The sequence below is a fragment of the Lutra lutra genome, chromosome 15 (genome assembly GCF_902655055.1).
Source record: "Lutra lutra chromosome 15, mLutLut1.2, whole genome shotgun sequence".
Taxonomy (NCBI): Eukaryota; Metazoa; Chordata; class Mammalia; order Carnivora; family Mustelidae; genus Lutra; species Lutra lutra.
The window spans coordinates 23,081,789-23,102,705 of record NC_062292.1 but is presented as its reverse complement, the minus strand read 5'-3'; the positions used below and the strand labels follow the sequence as shown (position 1 = coordinate 23,102,705).

At 45.5% G+C, this 20,917-nt stretch overlaps 2 protein-coding genes across 9 annotated transcripts in view; one reads left to right on the top strand and one right to left on the bottom strand.

Annotated features, from left to right (window-relative positions):
• The window catches only part of AXDND1 (axonemal dynein light chain domain containing 1), a 104,251-nt gene extending 96,777 nt beyond the window's left edge, over window positions 1–7,474 (top strand). For all 5 annotated transcript variants that reach the window (XM_047704435.1, XM_047704436.1, XM_047704433.1 and 2 more), the window contains 3 exons: window positions 1,472–1,554; window positions 2,603–2,850; window positions 7,118–7,474. In XM_047704435.1, the coding sequence (XP_047560391.1) occupies window positions 1,472–1,554; window positions 2,603–2,850; window positions 7,118–7,191 (405 nt within the window). In that variant the 3' untranslated portion in view covers window positions 7,192–7,474. The remainder of the gene's footprint in view (window positions 1–1,471; window positions 1,555–2,602; window positions 2,851–7,117) is intronic.
• A 6,921-nt stretch (window positions 7,475–14,395) lies between these two features.
• The window catches only part of NPHS2 (NPHS2 stomatin family member, podocin), a 29,324-nt gene continuing 22,802 nt past the window's right edge, over window positions 14,396–20,917 (bottom strand). For 3 of the 4 annotated variants that reach the window (XM_047705600.1, XM_047705599.1, XM_047705601.1), the window contains 4 exons: window positions 19,913–20,116; window positions 17,991–18,046; window positions 16,419–16,497; window positions 14,396–15,344 (listed from right to left, as the gene is read on the bottom strand). In XM_047705600.1, the coding sequence (XP_047561556.1) occupies window positions 15,066–15,344; window positions 16,419–16,497; window positions 17,991–18,046; window positions 19,913–20,116 (618 nt within the window). In that variant the 3' untranslated portion in view covers window positions 14,396–15,065. Of the gene's footprint in view, window positions 15,345–16,418; window positions 16,498–17,986; window positions 18,047–19,912; window positions 20,117–20,917 lie in introns of all 4 variants that reach the window. The other variant, XM_047705602.1, reaches the window with a different exon arrangement.

Sequence of the window (20,917 nt, the reverse complement as noted above, 5' to 3'; positions counted from 1 at the left end):
TGCTTATGTCTTGAGTGACCGTGGAGTCTGAAAGATCACATGTACAGAGTACAGTCCTGCTTTACTCTGGTTCCTACCGATCAAGTTGTTTCATACAGTTAGAAACCATGCGTGGAATTCCAGTTCTAGAAGCCTCTGCTCTGAAAACCATTCTTCTGGGTTCAAAGAACAACTAAGTTAGTGGCATGTGTGGGTCCAGGCTGGACAGTGATCACCATTTACCTCCCAAACGAACTACCCAAGAAAAGGGAGCAAAACAGAAAGAGGAGAATAGGTGACTGGGAAAATAAGAGAATAGAAGAGTGAGAGTAAAAGTGAACATGTTTAACATCATTTCTTTTCTCTGGTTTTCCTTTAGAAAAAGCTAGCAGGGTGCAGGGTTCTCCTGCAGGAGAACTAGGGTTCTCCACCCTAGTGGTGGAGAACGAAGAGGCCTCAATGAGGGGTTTGCTTTACCCCACTAGATCCTTCTGTGAGGATGGCAGGCTGCCTACCCTCTTCCATCTCCCTTTGCATCTGTAATGTGGGGCTTACCTTTTACGTGACTCAGGCTGGGAAGCATGGATAAATGAGATTTTAAACACAGTTCTGGGCAAAAAGGGCTGAAGGGGACTCGGAGTTTCAGGCTTCCAGTGATGGAATGAGTAAGTCATGGGGATGAAAGGTAGGGCATAGGGAATATAGCCGGTGATACGTAGTAGCGCTCTGTGGTGACAGGCGGTAGCTACACCTGTGGTGGCGCAGCGTAATGTTGAGATTTGTCCAGTCAGCCTGCTGTACACCTGAAAGTAATGAAGCATCGTGTGTCAACAATACTTCAGTTAACAAGGAAGTGCACAGTTCTGGGAAAATGGTATAATATTTATTTTTAAATATGCTTATAATTTTGGTTTTCTAAATACCTTCTTTTACCTTCCTCTTATTTTGTTTCCTGGAATGTATTCAAAGTCAAAATAAATGAAAGAGGTGTTTTTTCCTTCATATTTTCCCTGTCTTGATATTTATGAAGTTCCCTAAGGAACTGAAAGATCTGACTGGATTTTGCGATGTTAAGAGCTTAATGAAGTGAGTTAATAAGAAGAATAGAGTTAAAAAAAAAAAAAAAAAGAAGAATAGAGTTAATTTCTTTGATCATCAACTTGATTTATTACAGGAGCATGTTTACCCTTCTCTTTATTTTTAAGCCTTTTCTTCCTTGTTTCTTTTTGTTGATATTATTTTCCCTGCATTTTTTACAATTCTAATTAAATTCTATCCACCTGTAGCATGAATAATTTGGAAGCCAGTATGCTGTGTGCCACAGGTAGTCCCTATTCTTTTTTGGTGTTAAGATTGTGCTTAATCACCTACTATATAAATATGGACAGTAGAAAAAAATATTCTGGAAGATTTGGTCCAGAACATCCCGAAGAAGTAGAGTATTAACTGTTGGGACTCGCAGTTCATTCATACTACACATTTCCTTTGTCAGAGAGAATCAGCGAAGCAAGGCACATTGGCCCCAAAGTATCTTGAAGCAATGGCTATCATTGAACGCACACAGGAGAAGTTATTGTGAGTATGAGGCACCACAATGGTAATTACAAACAGGCCAGGAGGTGTTGCTGAGGAATCCACACCTCTCAATTTACCTTTGTTTCTTCTGCTTCTTTTATCCTTATTAGTGGGATCAGTACCTCCAGATCCTCTGCTGGAGGCAATGAATTCTACTGCTATCGTAGGACACCATCCTCACCCACAGTGGAGGTGGAGGAAGTGGAATGTGTGTATGTGGGGAATAGGGTGTTAGGAGTGAGCCATCCAGTCTGTTTCTAAGAGATGAGCTAGTGATGGGAATGAAACTGGGAGACACTACTCTGCAAGAAAGAATGCTACATACATGGGGCGCCTGGGTGGCTCAGTGGGTTAAAGTCTCTGCCTTCGGTTCAGGTCACGATCCCAGGGTCCTGGGATCGAGCCCCGCATTGGGCTCACTGCTCCGCAGGGAGCCTGCTTCCTCCCCTCTCTCTCTCTCTGCCTGCCTCTCTGCCTGCTTGTGATCTCTCTCTGTCAAATAAATTAAAAAAATCTTAAAAAAAAAAAAAAAGAATGCTACATACGCCGAGAATAGGAAGGGCGGTATAGTTATGATGGTCAAGAATGCCAAGAGAAGAGCATAGCCATGTAGACATAGACCATGTGCTCCAGGAAGTAAGAAGTGCATTTCAAACTAGTTTTCTTGACTGTAAAATCTGGTTTTAGAGGTGCTGGCAAAGAAAGGAAACTACTGGATTTAGTTTGTTGGATCACATCAATGAAGAGAAGCCAAAATTAGCTCCTGGAAAAGGGGTTCCTTGGCTATTGATGGATCCAAATACCCACCAGTCAGGTTTCACTAAGAGCTGATAAATACATTGCGTTCTTAAATCACAGCATGATTGCCATGCTGACATTACCACCCAGTTCTTGCTTAAGGATTGATGTTGCTGCCTCCCTTATGTGTACCTTTCAGATGCAGTTAGCTAATTCTACGCCTCTTCTCAACAATGAGTTTCTGTATGTGAAAGATACTTTTTCAAACCTTTCCATTTTGTTGTGTTTCTCTGGACTCTGTCCCCATCAGAGAGGTTGAAAGCAGAGCCAGACAAGCAGAGGAGAAGTTTGATGATGTAAATGAGAAACTTCATTATGCCCTTATAAGAAATAAAGACCTGGAGAGAGAATTAGAGACTATTTTGACGAGTTCTAGACAGAAGGAGTTTGAAGGAAGAGAAGAAGAAAATGAAGGAGAAAGAGAAGATGAAGAAGAAGATGACGATGATGATGAAGAAATCAAGCCAGTAGAACATTCGCCAAAATCTCTAAAGAGAGGTGAGGCTCGCTTTCTCATTTTGCTTCATTTAGGTTATATTCATGAAACAAAACATGTTTGGGTCACAAATATCTTAGAAGAATGTTAATATCCTTAGTACTGATTTACTGGTTCATATTTTTCATAGGAATACACATACATTATCCTATCATGAATACACATAAACTATCTTATTCAGACAACTCACAAAATGAAAACAAAATGACTGACAATTGTAGACTAAGAAACTAATGTAAGATACAAGTTTAGCCTCTAAAACTAGCAAAGATTTTTATTTTATTTTAAAAAATATTTTATTTATTTATTTGACAGACAGAGATCACAAGTAGGCAGAGAGGCAGGCAGAGAGAGAGAAGGTAGCAGGCTCCTCACAGAGCAGAGAGCCTGATGTGGGGCTTGATCCCAGGACCTTGGGATCATGACCTGAGCTGAAGGCAGAGGCTTTAACCCACTGAGCCACGCAGGCGCCCCTAGCAAAGATTTTTAAAAACAAAAGAATGTTATGCTAGTCAGAAGGGGAAAACTGTTTTATAGGTAATACTTGTGGGTGGACAGAATATAACTTTTTCAGGTAATAATTTGAGCATATGTATAGATATCCTTAAATACATGCATCTACTTTGAACTTTGACCTAATACTTTTACTCTTGATGATCTAGTCCAAGGAAATAATCCTAAATATAGAAAAAAGATTAATGCACAAAAATGTTCAATGTATCATTGCATATAATAGAAGCGACCTACCTCTCCAATCATGGAAGAAAGGTTAAATAAATTATGTTATACAATATACTTGAATATTATACCACTATTAAAATGGTTTATAATGACATGGAAATTTTTAAAAAATATTTTATTTATTTGAGAAAGAGAGAGAGCACAAGCAGGGTGATGGGCAAAGGGAGAAGCAGATGCCCTGCTGAACAGGGAACCCAATGTGGGGCTTAATCCCAGAAAACTGGGATCATGACCTGAGCTAAAGGTACACGATTCATCAACTGAGACACCCAGGTGTCCCAAGGAATTTTTTTTTTAAGATTTTATTTATTTATTTGACACAGAGAGATCACAAGTAGACAGAGAGGCAGGCAGAGAGAGAGAGGGAAGCAGGCTCCCTGCCAAGCAGAGAGCCCGATGTGGGACTCGATCCCAGGACCCTGAGATCATGACCTGAGCCGAAGGCAGCGGCTTAACCCACTGAGCCACCCAGGCGCCCCCCAAGGAATTATTTTTTAAAATTTATCTTAGGGGGGTGCCTGGGTGGCTCAGTGGGTTAAAGTCTCTGCCTTCAACTCAGGTCATGATTCCAGGGTCCTGGGACCGAGCCCCACATCGGGCTCTCTGCTCGGCAGGAAGCCTGCTTCCCCCTCTCTCTCTGCCTGCCTCTCTCCCTACTTGTGATCTCTCTTTCTCTGTCAAATAAATAAATAAAATCTTAAAAAAAATTTATCTTAGGGAGAGAGAGAGACAGAAATGAGAATGAGCAGAGGGGCAGATGAGAGAGAAACCCAAGCAGACTCCATGCTGAGCACAGAGCCTGACGCAGGGCTTGATCTAACGACCCTGAGATCGCAACCTGAGCTAAAACCAAGAGTCAGATGCTTAAATGACTGTGCCACCTAGGTGCCCCGGAAATTCTTATTTGTAAATATCAAATGCAAGAAAACATGCTTTTTTAAAGCTAGAAAAAAGACCAGAAGGAAATTGTATCCAAATATTGATAGACATTCTCTCTGGTTGATGGAGGTTTGTGGGGAATTTTGACTTTGGTTTTTGGTACTCGTTTGATTTTCTATGAAAATAATCATCATTATTCTATGGGAAAGCGAATTTAACTCTTTAGTTTCTTATCTCTAATTAGTGCAATAACCTGCCTTTTTTCAGTTCTCAGTATCCCCAGGATTGGAGGCTGTTTTTTTTTTTATATTTGCTCTCACCTTCACCCTTTAGTGTGTTCCCAGGACAACTCCTGGTGGAAGGGGTAGGACAGGGAGAATAGCGACTTCTGTTTCTCTGTCACCCCAGTCTTCACCTATGCCCCCAGCCAAAGCGGTTGCTAAGCCAGCGCCCCACAGCCTAAGTGCATTTTCTCGCCTTCTGTTACCTCTCAACTGGTAAGATGCTAATTATTCCAAGCATGACAATCCTTTGAATTTATGTGTGATAGTTGTCATGGCTTAAAAATTTTTCATCTTACACGGTGTAATTTTATCCTGATAATTTGAAAACTAGGCTTTTTCCAAATTACAGAAAAATAAATATGCAAACCATGCAAAAGTAACCATGTTAAACTGGAGAGGTTACCTCAGTATGGAATGAGTGATGTTATCTTTGTCCATTTCCATAAAGATCTTGGGGATGAGGTTAAATCCAAAATGGAAAGTATTAAAAATTTTAAGCAGAGGAAAACTATATGCATTAGTCCCCATCCTATAAACAATTACCTACACAAACATAGCTACCCTTCACCTTCCTTCCAAATATTCCTACAGAGTCATTGTCGGGGGTGGGGGTGCTCAGAGGTGAAGGAGAGGCTCTGCAAACCTTAGGGGAATCGGCTCCTTGGTCAGGCCCTTCCCATGCCATGCAGGAGACCTGAACGTTTTCTCCAGAAGATCCAGAAGTTGGACATTCCTTAGGGGCAGACACCCCACCCCCACCCCGAGCAATGTGAGTCTCCTATGGCACATGCAGCGTCATACGAGTGCGACTTCCAGCATGAGATCACATTTCCCTCGAGAGCTGTGAGGTGAAGAACGGACAGTTACATACGATGAAGGAGAGAGGCTTGTACATGCTGGGCAAGGGGAAGATCTGGACGGAGCAGACATACTTGTTTTGTTTTTGTGTCAGTCTTTTTAATAATTAGCAAATCGTTGTGCTCTGGGCTGTGAATGAAGACAGGAATCCAGAGAGACGTTTAGGAAGATGAGTAGTGGCTTAGACTCTGATCTCAGTGAAGCCTGCAGTTAGGAGCTAGGAGCAGGGAGAGACACTAAGAGCAAGACAAGGGTGTGAACAAGATGACCGTATGTGGGATAGAGGTGGAGGCAGCCAGTCAGAAGGATTCAAAGTGAGAAGCTTGGTGTCATGGAGCAGCCGGGGAGAGCTGGCTTATGGCGGGAGGCCTCCTGCCCCCACCCCCGGGGCCGGGCCTGAGTTGGATCTGTGCACGGGAGACTGGAGAGAGGGACCAGGAGACAGAACAGGAATGCAGAATGGATGTGGGAGGATGTTGGATACTAGCTCTCTTCGAAATTTTTTTCCGCCAAGTTTGGGATATCTATAGAAGGAAGGCGGCAGTGTTCTTTCTGTTTCTCTATTCTCCTTGACCACATAGTCCTCTTTTCCAGGACCCAGAACTCAGGTAACTAACTAGTTACACTTTAAATTTGGGAAAATGTGGGGCGCCGGGGTGGCTCAGCGGGTTAAAGCCTCTGCCTTCTGCTCAGGTCATGATCCCAGAATCCTGGGATTGAGCCCCGCATTAGGCTCTCTGCTCAGCCGGGAGCCTGCTTCCTCTCTCTCTCTGCCTGCCTCTCTGCCTACTTGTGATTTCTGTCTGTCAAAAAAATTAAATAAAATCTTTTTTAAAAATTGGGAAAAATGCATTCTGAATCCCAGTAACCAACATAGAGTCTAATTTTGCACACACTGCCTGTTTGTAGCTCGGGAGTTACTCAGGCAGAATGGAATTTTAAAAAACACTTTTTTTTTTTAATTTTATTTTTTATAAACATATAATATATTTTTATCCCCAGGGGTACAGGTCTGTGAATCGCCAGGTTTACATACTTCACAGCACTCACCATAGCACATACCCTCCCCAATGTCCATAATCCCACCCCGCCTCCCAACCTCCCTCCCCCCATCAACCCTCAGTTTGTTTTGTGAGATTAAGAGTCACTTATGGTTTGTCTCCCTCCCAATTCCATCTTGTTTCATTTACTCTTCTCCTACCCCCTTAAAAACACTTTTTAAAGTTAAAAGTCCTTAGTATGGATGCCTGGGTGGCTCAGTTGGTTAAGCGGCTGCCTTCTGCTCAGGTCATGATCCCAGTGTCCTGGGATCAAGTCCCACATCGGGCTCCTTGCTTGGCAGGGAGCCTGCTTCTCCCTCTGCCTCTGCCTGCCATTCTGTCTGCCTGTGCTCGCTCTCTCTCCTTCTCTCTCTCTGATAAATAAATAAAATCTTAAAAAAAAAAAAAGTCCTTAGTAAATATTAGATCTTGTTACTACAATACTCTGATTGTTTTTGTCTTTTCAGAGGTACAACGTAAGGAAGGTCCTCTCAACCCTAAACCCAGAGCTCGGACTAAATCCAAGACCAAGTCCAAGTAGCATCCTTCAGGCGCCGGGCTTCAGCAGGGCTCCCCTCACTGATCTCTGTGTGCTACTGAGCTGACTGTGGCTCAGCTGGAGGGACTCCCTGTGCAACAGCTACTAGAAAAGTCACGATGTACAACCCAAGAACATTTTCTCTTTGAAAGTCACAGTGAAGGCTGTAGGGAATAAGTGTGTTAGTTTATCTCCCAGATTAAAAATGGCTTGTTCAAAAATTTGCTGGCCTCTTCAAATGATTTCCTAACAGAGGTCTGTGAAAAGTGTCAGTTCCTGTCAAGAAAATAATGTTTTGGGGCGCCTGGGTGGCTCAGTGGGTTAAAGCCTCTGCATTCAGCTCAGGTCATGATCCCAGGGTCCTGGGATCGAGCCCCGCATTGGGCTCTCTGCACTGCAGGGAGCCTGCTTCCCTTCCTCTCTCTCTGCCTGCCTCTCTGCCTGCTTGTGATCTCTCTGTCAAATAAATAAATAAAATCTTAAAAAAAAATAATGTTTTTTGAAGACTCTCAACTCTGCAGAGAAGAGTGGCAAATACAAAGGATTATTTTTTACAGTTTAAAAGAGAGGAGCCTGATAATGTTCTTGGGTTTGGGCACCATTTTCAGATTTCTTGTGATTTCAGGCATTTTTATGATTTGATTTTCACAATAACCCTACAAAGAAGATGGGGGAGATGCTGTTATTATCCCCATTTCTCAGAAGATGAAACTGAGTCCCACCCCCTCCCCCGCAAGTGGTTATAAGATTCCCTAAGGTCACAGAACTGATGGCTATCGGAGCCCACTGCTTACTGGACCTGTGTCTGGATGTTTGACAGTGGTGATGGGTCACCAGGCCACTGTTCAGATGGTTTCCTTCACAGGGTGAGGATGGAAGATTGAACTGAAATTTAAGAATGCTGTTGAAGATTCACCCAGAATCGCCATTTTTTGCTTTGATTGCCTCACTTGTCTGCTCTGTTCATGACCCCGGATCCATCGAGGCATTAGAGATGGACTAACTGGCAAAAATAAGTTGCGAGTGACAAGTGGACATCTGGGGCCGGCACTTGGCAAGGACTTCTTCTTTACTGCTCCCGGGGCACTTGGATTTCCTCTGATTTCTGGGTCCAAACACCTAGGCGTCTGCTTTGGCGCCACATATTTGGTGTTCTTTTGAATTCATCTCCTGGAATTTTAGACCCTTGCCTGTTGCCTAAGCCTCAGAAACCCCGTGACCCGGAGTCCCCAGCCGTTTTCAGCCCAGTCCCGGGCCAGACCTACCTTGGCCATCATCGAAGTGTAGTGTAGGATGGGTTTAAAAAATGCATAGGTTCTGTCCACCTCAGCCCACCGGATGACTCTTGAAGTCTGAGGGAGGAAAACATGACTTCAGACAGTCGGCCGTGCTCGTGGCCCCGCTGATAAGCGGGAGCTGACACTGAGCTCGCGCTTACAGTCCTTGTTTTCTGCTTTCCCAAGGAGATTCTTAGGTGATTCTAGAAGATTTGGAGGCTTTTTGGTCGGCTTTCTGAATACTTCTTTTTTTTTTTTTTTTAAAGACTTTATTTGTTTTTTAGAGAGAGCGCATGAGCAGGGAGAGCAGTGGGCAGAGCAGGCAGAGGGAGAAGCAGGCTCCCCACGGAGCAAAGAGCCTGATTCACCAAACTAGAACACAGTGTGGGCAAAGCAAATGCCCAGAGAAGAAAATGAGGGTGGTGGTAAGAGGGCATCAGAGATGTTAGGTTTTAAAAAGCAGGGTGCTATAGGAAAGGCGTCTACACCTGCGCCCCTGAAAGTTCGCTCAGGCAGCTCTGCTTTCCCAAGCAGCTGATGGGTGGGAAGGTTGAGCTCGTCCTCCAGACCTTGCCACACCTTCTCCGAGGGACCCTGTGCCAGGCTCCCAGGCAGAGTGGAGGGAGGGGCACTTGGCGCATGTGGCTGGTGGCTGGGCTGCCAGGGGAGGCTGTCCTGCTTGTGCAAGGGGAGACCAGCCACTCTGCTCAGATGTCCAGACACAGGCGCACGGCTCAAAGAGCTGCACACCTTTAAAACAAATGCTTGAAATAGTGAGGTGGGATTCTAACACAAGAGACCCCTGTGCCAGTTCTTAACCTGGTTCTGTCCAAGAGCAAGCACCCTAGGGCAGGAGCTGCTGGCCCTCAGGGCAACCATGGGAGCATGGGGGGCCCTGTGGAGGGGCCAGACTTCCATCCGGATCCAGCTGGATCACTGCCATTTAGAGCTACTAATTTTAACTAGAAAGACAGTAACGGTCATTTCCTGAGGATTTACTTCGTGTAAGCACTGTACGAAGCGCTTCGTATGTTCTCTCATTCAATCACAGCTCTGTGTTGTGGGTTATACTTTTATCCCCATTGCTGCCAGGATAAGTAGCACGGTTACGGTCACACATCTCGTGAGTCTGGAGTGAGTGGCGTCTAGCAGCAGGGCCCAAGTTCGCGGTTACGGTGTTCTCTTGCCTCTCCCAGTCAGAAAAAGCTGGATGTGCAGTTGATGACCCCTCTTTTTAAAGGATCTGATTTCTGTATCCTTTACTTTTTGCTCTGCTCAACCACTGAGTAACTGCATGGGCACACAAGCCAAAATTCTAGACACATCAGAACTTCACAGACCCAGCGGACTCTGCCAAAGAACACTGGAGCCACCAGGAAGAATCTAGTAAGGAGGATTATACCTCCTCAGCCATCCTGACCTGGCCCTCAGAGAGCCCGGATGCAGACGCATAGGCTGGACCTCCCTGATTTAGGGGAGTCCAGACTGCAGGGCTCCAGCGCCACACTGATTCTCCTGGGGAGCCAGGGTGGGCCTTGAAGTTTCTCATGAGGGCCTGCAAAGCCTCCTTCGAGCTGACCTCTTTCTGGTGAGCTGGAGTGCCAACGACCTGCAGGCCGCCAGCCATTCAGTCATGTGCCTGCGGGGCAAATGCAGGTCTGGACAGACCTAAGAGTCCCTGCCCATTGCCAAGTGCCCTGAAACACCACCGTCACAGAATCTGTCATAGACTCATGCCACTCTCACGGCCATGTCATTTTGGTCCTGGTGGACTCCAGCTCCAAACAGATACACTTTCTCTCCTTTTATCAGCTTACTCTCTCCCATACACTCCAACTCCAGTGTCACCCCAGAATTCCTGTGTTGAAATCCTAGCCTCCAAGGTGATGGTCTGAGGAAGTGGGGCCTTAAGCAGGTGATAGGTCATGAGGGTGAAGCTCTCATGAATGGGACGAGTGCCCTTTTACAAAAGGCCACAGAGAGCTCCCCTGCTTGTGCCATGTGGGGACACAGTGAGAAGACACCTCTCTCAGAACCAGGCCTTGGGCCGATACTAGATGCCGGATCTTTTGGCATCTTGGACATCCCAGCCCCAACTGAGGAATTTCTGTTTTTCATGAGCCAATTTACGGTAGTCTGTTAGAGCAGCCTGAACTGACTAAGGCACCAGTGCCCTATTATTATTAAATTTCTAGAGAAAAACTTCCCTAGTACACATCTCAGTCTTGCATTATACTGTCCAACTTGTCCTCCACCTGTCATTTCAAGGTCAGTAACCAGCCAGAAGGCAGCACCTGGGTGTCAAGAGGAGACTTCCGCTGCTGAGACCTTGCAGGCAGCACTGTCAGCTCACCTTGCTAGTCTCTGAAGAACGTCCCTTGACCATTCACAGCTTCATACAACTTATTTCCCATCCATCAAGCACTCCCGTGCCAGTGGTCACTTAATAGCTGAAGATATCACAGGCTGCTTGAGCAGACCTGGAAGGAGCCTTCTGGCAAGCTAATGAGGAATTTAAATGTTGACTGAGCCAGAGAGCAGAGGAGACCAGCTAGTGGGTGATACCCAGACCTATAGATAAATCTACCTTTGACAAAAGGAGCCATGCTACAAGGAATTCTTAAGGGTCTTAAAAGCCATTATTATTACCTTATTACCCTGGCATTCACTCCTAACTATTCTGTTCCTGGCTCTGGCTATGCCCAAATCAGCATGACCTTACCTCCTCCTCCATTATTTATGACAACATCTGCCAACCTGAGATCAGGAGCCATCTCTATGGGGTAAAAAGTGTCCAACAACCCTCGATGCCATCTTAACTCCAATAACCAGTACATTGGGATGGGTGTGGGCCAACACAGTGGTCATGAGAAATACTTCCCACTTCAGGGATGCTCTAACTGGTCCTTTAAATGGGCTGGGTCGTCAATGACCGTGCCCTGGCTGGTCCACAAAAGCAAACTGCAAACCCTAATCTGTTAGATATTGTAGGAAATCACCCAGGAATTTCTCCCATCTCTCATCCTATCTATTGCTCCCTCCTCAGTGCTTGCTTTCCTCTCTGTTACCGTATTTTGGGGCAGATTTTGGCACCTGTTTTTGGCTTACTTGGATCTGACACCCTTTTGGATTCTATATTTTGTATTTTGGCACTTCTGCATGGTTTAAAGCTTTGCCTGCCCCTTTGGCTTTACAATCTCCCATTGCCTCCAGCCAACACTAATCAGTCTATGCCTTTCAGTGCTGCTACTTCCCCACAAGCAACTATGGTACTTGGGAGTAGGGAGGGAAACTTCTTTTAAGAGGGTCTGGAAGTATTGTTCAGAGCTGGCTGAAATAGCTTTTTGGAACAAAATTCAAAGTTATTATCTCAGTACATAGTAACCATAGAAACTAATTGTTAAAATAAATGAATCGGGCATGATTGTATGGATATGTAGGTTTTGAAATCATCCAACATAATCTTGGGAAGATGCGTTGCTTGCCAATGCCCTCGGGCTTGCAGGCATGGGCTAGAGAGTTTTCCCAGGTGTGGATGGAGGCTAGGGGGAAGCTTAGAGGTGTATGACAGAGACAATCCTAGGACGGCATCATTATATACTGATATTTTATATCAGGGAGCTAGGGAGCTTTTGGTCTTTTCTTGTTGGAAAACAGGAGGAATGGCAGGGCAGAAATGTGAAAGTGATCAAGAGAGAGAACAGGAAAGGCAAAGGATCCTTGATCTTGGGCCCTGATTTTTGTCACTTAAACATAGTGAGGAACCAGCCTGTCCTCAATAGACATACTTTTATAAAAGTTTCTAGGTCCATTCCTGGGAGCTCAGAATACATTTTCTCTCTGAAATAATGCTCGATAGGGTTTTATGAGTTAACATTCATAAACAAAAACTCTTTACAGGTGTGTTTATGTAAAATGTTCTAAGTTCTCACTTAGGGATAGCAAGCAGGAACACATCTTCAATATAAAATACTAATCTTGGATAACATGAAGAGTAAAAAGGTACAACCACCAGATAATTACCACCATTTCCCTCTGTCCTAGCTACATGGAAATTTTAATTATAAGTACCGTTTTACTAACATACAGGATTTTAGTAATATTTTTGGAATGTTAGTAAGATTTAATAAATTATTGATTTTTTTAAAGATTTTATTTATTTATTTGATAGACAGAGATCACAAGTAAAGGCAGAGAGGCAGGCAGAGAGAGAGGAGGAAGCAGGCTCCCTGCTGAGCAGAGAGCCCAATGCGGGGCTCGATCCCAGGACCCTGAGACCATGACCTGAGACGAAGGCAGAGGCTTCAACCTACTGAGCCACCCAGGCGCCCCTAAATTATTGATTTTTTAAAGTCTATAGAGGATTTGCTGCCTACCTCAGGATGCTTTCTCATTTACTTGGCTAATTTTTTTCTATAGAATCATATTTTTTATTTTTTAACTAACATATAATGTATTATTTGTTTCAGGGGTATAGTTCTGTGAATCATCAATCTTACACAATTCACAGCACTCACCATAGCACATACCCTCCCCAGTGTCCATCACCCAGCCACCCCATCCCTCCCCACCTCACCCCTCAGCAACCCTCAGTTTGCTTCCTGAGATTAAGAGTCTCTTATGGTTTGTCTCCCTCCCCGGTCCCATCTTGTCTCATTTTTCCCTCCCTTCTCCCCCAGGGCCCCCTGTCCTGCCTCTCAAATTCCTCATATCAGAGAGATCATATGATAATTGTCTTTCTCTGATTGACTTATTTCACTTAGCATAATACCCTCTAGTTCCATCCACTTGATTGCAAATGGCAAGATTTCAGGGTTTGTTGATGGCTGCAATATATACTTATGAGATATATATATATGTGTGTGTGTATATATATATATATATATATATATATATATATATCACATCTTCTTTATCCATCCATCTGTCGATGGACATCTAGGCTCTCTCCATAGTTTGGCTATGGTGGACATCGCTGCTATAAACATTCGGGTGCACGTGCCCCTTCAGATCACTACATTTGTGTAGATACATATTTCTTTCTTTTTTTTTTTAAGATTTTATTTATTTATTTGACAGACAGAGATCATAAGTAGGCAGAGAGGCAGGCAGAGAGGGAGGAGGAAGCAGGCCCCCTGCGCAGTGAAGAGCCCAATGTGGGGCTTGATCCCAGGACCCTGGGATCATGACCTGAGCCGAAGGCAGAGGCTTAACCCACTGAGCCACCCAGCTGCCCCTAGATACATATTTCTAATTGAGTAAGACAACTTAGTGGAGAGTAAGACTTAAAGAGTAAGAATATATTTATATTAAAGAATATCTGTACTAGCAAAGAATGCTTCTGGACATACATAGGTCACATACTGTCAGTACTGCTTGAGAAAGAAGCTGGGGGCGCCTGGGTGTCTCAGTGGGTTGAGGCCGCTGCCTTCGGCTCAGGTCATGATCCCAGGGTCCTGGGATCAAGCCCCACATTGGGCTCTCTGCTCCGCGGAGAGCCTGCTTCCCCCTCTCTCTCTCTCTGTCTGCCTCTGCCTACTTGTGATCTCTGTCAAATAAATAAATAAAATCTTAAAAAAAAAATAAGCAAGCTGGTAAATAGTATACTGAGAATATGAGTCCCATGTTTACAGCGATGCTTCTTAAGATTTTAAGCAACATGTATCAGGTAAATGGTTTTGTCCTTTGATTTCTCTCTTTTAAGATTTTTTTTTAAGGTTTTTATTCATTTAACAGAGAGGGAGAGTACAGGCAGGGAGAGCAGCAGGCAGAGTGGGAGGGAGAAGCAAGCTCTCTGCTGAGCCAGGAGCCAGATGTGGGACTCGATCCCAGGACCCTGGGATCGCAACCTGAGCTGAAAGCAGCCGCTTAACAAACTGAGCCACCCAGGCGTCCCTTATTTCTCTATGATAAAGTCTCCATAAAAAGAATTGCTTTAAAATTCTTTTAATTAGATGTAAATTTTATATCCATCCCAAGTACATCTTGTTTTCTTTCAGTTGCTCAGGAACATTTAAGTGTCATTGTGGTGCACCTATCGGGGTTGGATGTGAAGACCATAGGGTGAATATATAAGGTTGAGTGTGGCTGGGGGTGGGGGGGTGAGGGACAATGACCAAGAGGTGCCTTAGAGGAGTAAGCCACAGTACAGCTGGCGAGAAGCCTGCATCTTAACTACGGGTTTACAAGAACGTGTGATGAGCACAATAAAAGGGACACGTAGAAAGGACCACGGGAGCACCACAGACCTTGCCAAAGGGGCCAGGGGGCATTCAGCAAAAAAAAAAGACACTTGAACTACATCTTTGGAAGTCAGAATTTAGCCACCTATAGACACAAAATTCTTTTCCAAGTAGAATGTTGGCTAAAGCTCTTTCCCATAACCACTCTAATTAAAATGATCTATCTAAACTTGTCATCACATCACCTCACTGTCTCCTCACAGACGGTTGCTTCGGATTGCTGAGCTGTGACTCTGCATTCCAAGGGCATTCCGTATGGCAACCGAAGAAAGCGTGGGAAGTGAGGGCTGTGTGCCTCCCTCAGGGATGTGGCTGTCACCTGGCAGGCCCCTTCCAGGCACCTTACCCTTGGCTCCTCCTATAGCATGGGAGAGTCTTTCTTTTTAGGATTTGGGGGCTCCACAGGTTTGGAAGGATTGGGGAAAGGGAGGCTTCCTTGAGTTCTACTGCCGGGCGAAGACAGGAAATTGAGCAAGTCAAATGGCAGAGGCAAAACCACGGTGGAAGGTTTGTCCGTGGACAGGGACTGGAGGGTGTGGAGGTACCGCAGCTGAACAGCGGCCGGAGTGCCTGCCAGGATCTCCGCTGCCCGTCTCAGGGACTCCGACGCGGCCCTCTCTCCTTCCGCAGCGATCACCTGAGGAGCAGATGCAAAGAGAAGCTGAGTGATCTTTTTCCTTTTCGTGGCTTCAAGGTTTTCCTCCCTGTTCAGTGTTCCTCGGCCAAGAAGCACAGCGCGCCCGCCAGGCTCCAGGCACGGTGAAGGCACGTGGCAGACGGCCTCCTCCTCCAAGGATCCTGATCTAGGGCGGAGCAGTGGCACTCCTCGTTGTAATTTAAGGCCGAATTTGTCAAGGGCCCTGACAAGTGTAGTGATGTGTGAGGGCAGTCATTAATTATGTCCTCTGGGCCTTGAGAAATGAGTAGGAGTTCCCATACTGAGAAAAAGTTGGCCAGCATTCTAGGTGAGGACGTGGCAAAATGAATGAGTGAACGTTTCAGAGGAGAAAGCACGAAGCTTTTTGTCCACCTTAACATGGGCAAAGAGACTAGACTCAGATCTAGAAGCAGCTCTGCCCAGAGGACCCCTTGCTTCCCCTTCCTCCTCTCAACACTCCCGGGATCCCGAGCTCTTCTGTGTGGGGTTCTTCTTCGCCTGCTTTCTGTTCTTTACGAGCAATCTGTCTCCCCTTCAGTCCATCCTCATTTTCCTTTTCCTCCCACCCCCACCTCCATCCCCAGGAGCTGCTGGCGGCCACAGCTGTGCTAGGCTGGGCCTGGTGGCACCTTCTCTCGGCTCTGGCATTGAGGGAACCGGGCCTCATCTCGGTCGTCCCTGCACAGCCTGCACTGAGCTAGGGAGGCGGGTCTTTGACATGAACTCATTAACACAGAGGGGACGTGGGGCTGATATTACCTAGGGAAAGAGGCCTTCGTGAGAGAAGAGGGATGGAGGGTGGGGAGAGGCCTTTCAGGAGAGAGAGCAAAGGCAAGACTCGAGGAGGAAGAGAAGCTCGCTGTTACCAGAGGCTTCAGAGAGCGGGCGTCGTGGAGGAGGCCATGTGGCATTAGTCAGGTGGCTGTGAACACGCTTTGAGGGAATTAGTAGGATGGGGTGAGGGGCATGAGCTCGGGGATGAGCCAGGGGTGAGGAAGCTGCAGGCCACACGCCTGGCCTCGGTGGGAGGCTGCCCGCTCCGCGCTGGCTCACCCGCACTTTGGCCTGCCTCTGCGCTTCGGCCTCCACAGCCAGGGAGTGCTGGAGCCCCGCCGGCAGCCGGACGTCCTTGCTGGAAAGGAAAGAGGGTGGGCGGGCAGGTGCGTGAGCCGCACGGCTGTTAGCAGCCAGGGCTTCAGCCAGGCAGCCAGCGTCTCTGCTGGCACTTCAGGATGCACATTGCATCTAACAGGGTAGCCTCCCCTAGGCCTCTAAGGTCAATGGTGGGCGGAGAAGGGCCGCTCGAAAGTCAGGGCCTCAAAGGCAGACACTCATGGTCGGTGATGCTACGGTGGCAGCACTCGGGTTTGTCTGTGCAAGTAGAACACATTCTGTTGTTTGTTGATGGAGGATTATGACTTTTCCTGCTTAAGGTTTAATCTAAACCCCAGCTATTAAATTTGAACGATGAAAACAGCTTTGATGGGGTGCCTGCGTGGCTCGGTCGGTTAAGCGTCTACCTTTGGCTCAGGTCACGATCCTGGGATGGAGCCCCTGGTCAATCAGGGAGTCTGCTTCTCCCTCTCCCTCTGCCATTCCCCCACCTGTGCTCTCTGGCTCGCTCGCTCTCTCTCAAATAAATAAATACAATCTTAAAAAAAAAAAAGAAAAAGAAAAACAGCTTTAACAAGCTGGGAAGACATCTAATTTTCTAAAGGAATTGATTTTGAAAAGAGCAGAACTGACCACATAAGAGCCATACTTAATGTATTACATAAAAGATACAAAATTGTATTTTTACTCTGTTTGCAACTATGAAAACGGCACAGCTGGAAAACAACTGGCACTTCCATGGAAAGTTAAACATGGAGTTACCATACGAGCCAGTAATTCTGTTAGGTATATGTGAAAACACGTTCCCACAAAAGCTTGCACATGAACGGTCGCTGCAGTGTTCTTCGGAATAGTCCCAACGTGGAAACAACCCAAATGCCCATCATGAGCGAGCAGGTGATCCCGATGGGCTGTACCCACACAACGAACAGATAGTATATGACCGTCAAAAGGAATGACGTCCTGATTCCTGCTTCACCACGGATGAGCCTTGAAAACAACATCCTGAGTGAAAGCAACCAAACACGAAAGGTCATGTAATAGATGACCGCTTTTGTCTGAGACAGCCAGGACAGGTGAGTGCACATTAGTGTCATCGGGCTGGGGGGCAGGGGAGCGATGAGGAGTCCCTGTTTGATGGGTGTGGGTTTTCTTTTGGGGGCGATGAAAATGTTATGAAATTAGTTGTGATGGTTACACCACTCCGTGAATACAATAAAAACACCCCGTTGTACTTTAAAATGGTTATAATGGTGAGTTTTTATGTTATAGGAGTTTTATCTCAAAAAAGTTGTTTTAAACCCATGGAGAGAAATATCATGAAAGTAACCTGCCTAAATGTTACGGAGGTTGTGTTATGGCTGTGAGTACTAGGCAAATTTTTTTATCTCAATTTATGCCAATGTGGCTATAGTGCTAAACTCATTGAAAATAATTTAAAAAATTATTTTAAAATAAAAACAGAATATTTCCCTTTGTCACATTGCTTTTCTTGCTTAATTTCCTACCCACATTTCTGTTCTCTCCACTTTGATTCCCCAAATACAGGTCACTGCATCCAAGGCCACCTGTGGAGGGAAGAGTTGAGATGTCAGTGAGAACCTCCAGGCGAGTAGAGCACCCCTGGGCCCTCACGGCCATTGTTCTGAACTGAGAAAGTACATTTCCTTTGAAGAGACGTTCATCTCCTATTTTGTATTAACCTTACGGTTTCTTGCAAAAAGTTGCTTAACATGGGGCGCCTGGGTGGCTCATGTCATTAAGCACCTGTCTCTTGATTTCGGCTCACGTTGTGATCTCAGGGTTGTGAAATCAAGCCCCACATTGGGCTCCATGCTGAGTGTGGAGCCTGCTTGAGATTCTCTCTCTCTCTCTCTCTCCCCCTTTGCCCCTCTCCCCACGCTCTCTCTCTTTTTAAAAAATAAACTTGCTTAACTGCACAGTGCCGCTCAATAAATATTGGGGAATTAGAGATGGTGTGGTAGGCTGAATAATGGCTCCCAATCCATGTCCTTATCTCTGGAACCTGTAATTGTTACCCCAGAAGAGACCTTGAAGATGGGATTAAGTTTAAAGGATCTTAAAATGGGGGAGATTACCTAGGATCTTCCCTGTGGGGCCCAAAAGCAGTCACAAGTGTCCTTTTAAGAGGGAACAGAAGGAGATGTGACTATGGAAGAGGAGAAGGTAATGTGATTCTGGGGGCAGAGTTTGTTGCGATAGGAAGGAAGGGGCCAGGAAGCTGGGGAAACAGGTGGCCACTAGAAACTGGAAAGGCAAGGAAATGAATTCTCCTCTTGGAACCTCCAGAAGGAAGCAGCCCTGTTGCCATCTTGACTTTGGCCCCAGTGAGACTGCTTTTGGACTCCTGGCCTTCAAAACCATACGAGATCAAACTGGCATCATTGTAAGTCACCGAATGTGTGGTAATTTGTTACAGAAGCAATGGGAAACCAATACAGACGGTGAACTTGTTAAATCTGTTTTAAGATGCATTTATTAGAGAACCAGAGTCTAGGCTCTCCCAAATGGTTTCATTTAGAGGTGCTTCCTTCCTGCTGGTGGTGCCCATTTGCCCCACTTCCCTGTCCCAGAAGGCAGAAGACAATGAACTGTGGGCTCTGGAAAGGCAGGGCAGGGCATGGCGCGCCCAATGGGCGCCCATACTCTTTTCCAATTCACTCGTTTCTGAGGATTTCTGTGGCTAGACAGCTAGCTAGCGACTAATCTGGGGGGTGGTGATGAGAGGGCGTGTTGAAAAGATCTCATGTAAGCGGTGGCATCTTAAAAGACAAATAGGATTTTGCCTGTGGGGAAAAGGGAAGCATTCCTTGCAGAGGCACCGGGGAGTAGGAAGTGCTGAAGGCCAGAGAACGCTGCAGGGAGTGTGGGGTGAGGGAGGGGGGTTGGAGGGTTAGAACATGGTGGGGGGTAAGGGGAGATGACAAGGGATGGGGCTACAACAGCTGGCTCATTTGTTCACTCATCCGGAGAACACTGTCTGACTGCTGTGTGACAAGCCCTGTGCCGGGTGCTATGAACAAAGAGATGGATAAAATATGACCCCTGCCATTGTGGAGTCCATAATCTGGGAAGACACATGTGGACATACATGAATTATAATCCAGTGTAACAAAGGCAAGCTTGGGTGTCCAGCCTCCGGACCTTGTCTTGCATCCTTTAGAAGGAGTGATGAAGAGGAAGAGAGGCTGAGGGGCCAAGGGGAAGTGCACTCAGATGGGATGAAGGGCAGAACCAGTGGCAATGACTTTCAACTTCTCACTCAGCTGTCAGCTCCTTGAAGGATGACACCTTCAACAGTGAATGCCTGCCAGATGCTTCCATTGCATGTGCATCAATGAATGACCAGTGAAGAGATGAATAAAAGAGAAAGAGGTATTTCAACATATTCAATGACAAACGTATCAAAGTACCTTTATATCTTGGGCAATGCTCTTCCTCTCTAGAAGAATTTCAGTGAGGGATCGATGTGCTAGGAGACGTTTCATGGTTGTCTGCACAAGAAATTGGACTGCTCTGGGCACGTGAGCAAGACTGCTTAGGAGGAGAGAGGCATTTTCCATTCGGTAGTAGCAGATGGCATCTATCTCCATTATAAACATGTCTTTGGTCACAACCTGGGCAGAAAACAAGAGTTTGGAGAATAGGCCTTATTTTAGGTCTCTTTTCCCAGGTGAGGATAGTGAAGCTAAATGTGTTCAAGGGAAATTTTCTCAGTATGATTACAGGGGGGAAAAAAAAGAGTCTTTGGCCCATCCTTTTATTCAAAATAGATGTGTTTTTGGAGATTATGGAGTTTTTATGAAATATACTAAACAACTCACTATTTAAAGGAATCCTGTTGTAAATAGTTTTAAAATTTTATTTTTATTAATAATTATTTGCTTCAGGGGTATAGGTCTGTGAATCATCAGTCTTACACAATTCACAGCACATACCCTCCCCAATGTCCATCACCCAGCCACGCCCCACTCCAGCAACTCTCAGTTTGTTTCCTATGATTAAGAGTCTCTTTCGGTTTGTCTCCCTCTCTGGTTTCATCTTATTTTATTTTTCCCATCCTTCCTCTATGCTCCTTTGTTTTTTTTTTTTCAGATTCCACATGAGTGAAATCATATGATGACGGTCTTTCACTGATTGACTTATTTCACTTAGCATAATCCCCTCTAGTTCCATCCATGTCATTGCAAAGGGCAAGATTTCAGTTTTTGATGGCTGCATTGTATATATATACTTCTCACATCTTCTTTATCCATTTATCTGTCATTGGACATCTGGGCTCTTTCCATAGTTGGGCTATGGTGGACATTCGGGTACAGGTGCCCTTTTGGATCACTACATTTGTATCTTTGGGGTAAATACCCAGTAATGCAATTGCTGGATTATAGGGTAGCTCTTTTTTCAACTTTTTGAGGAAC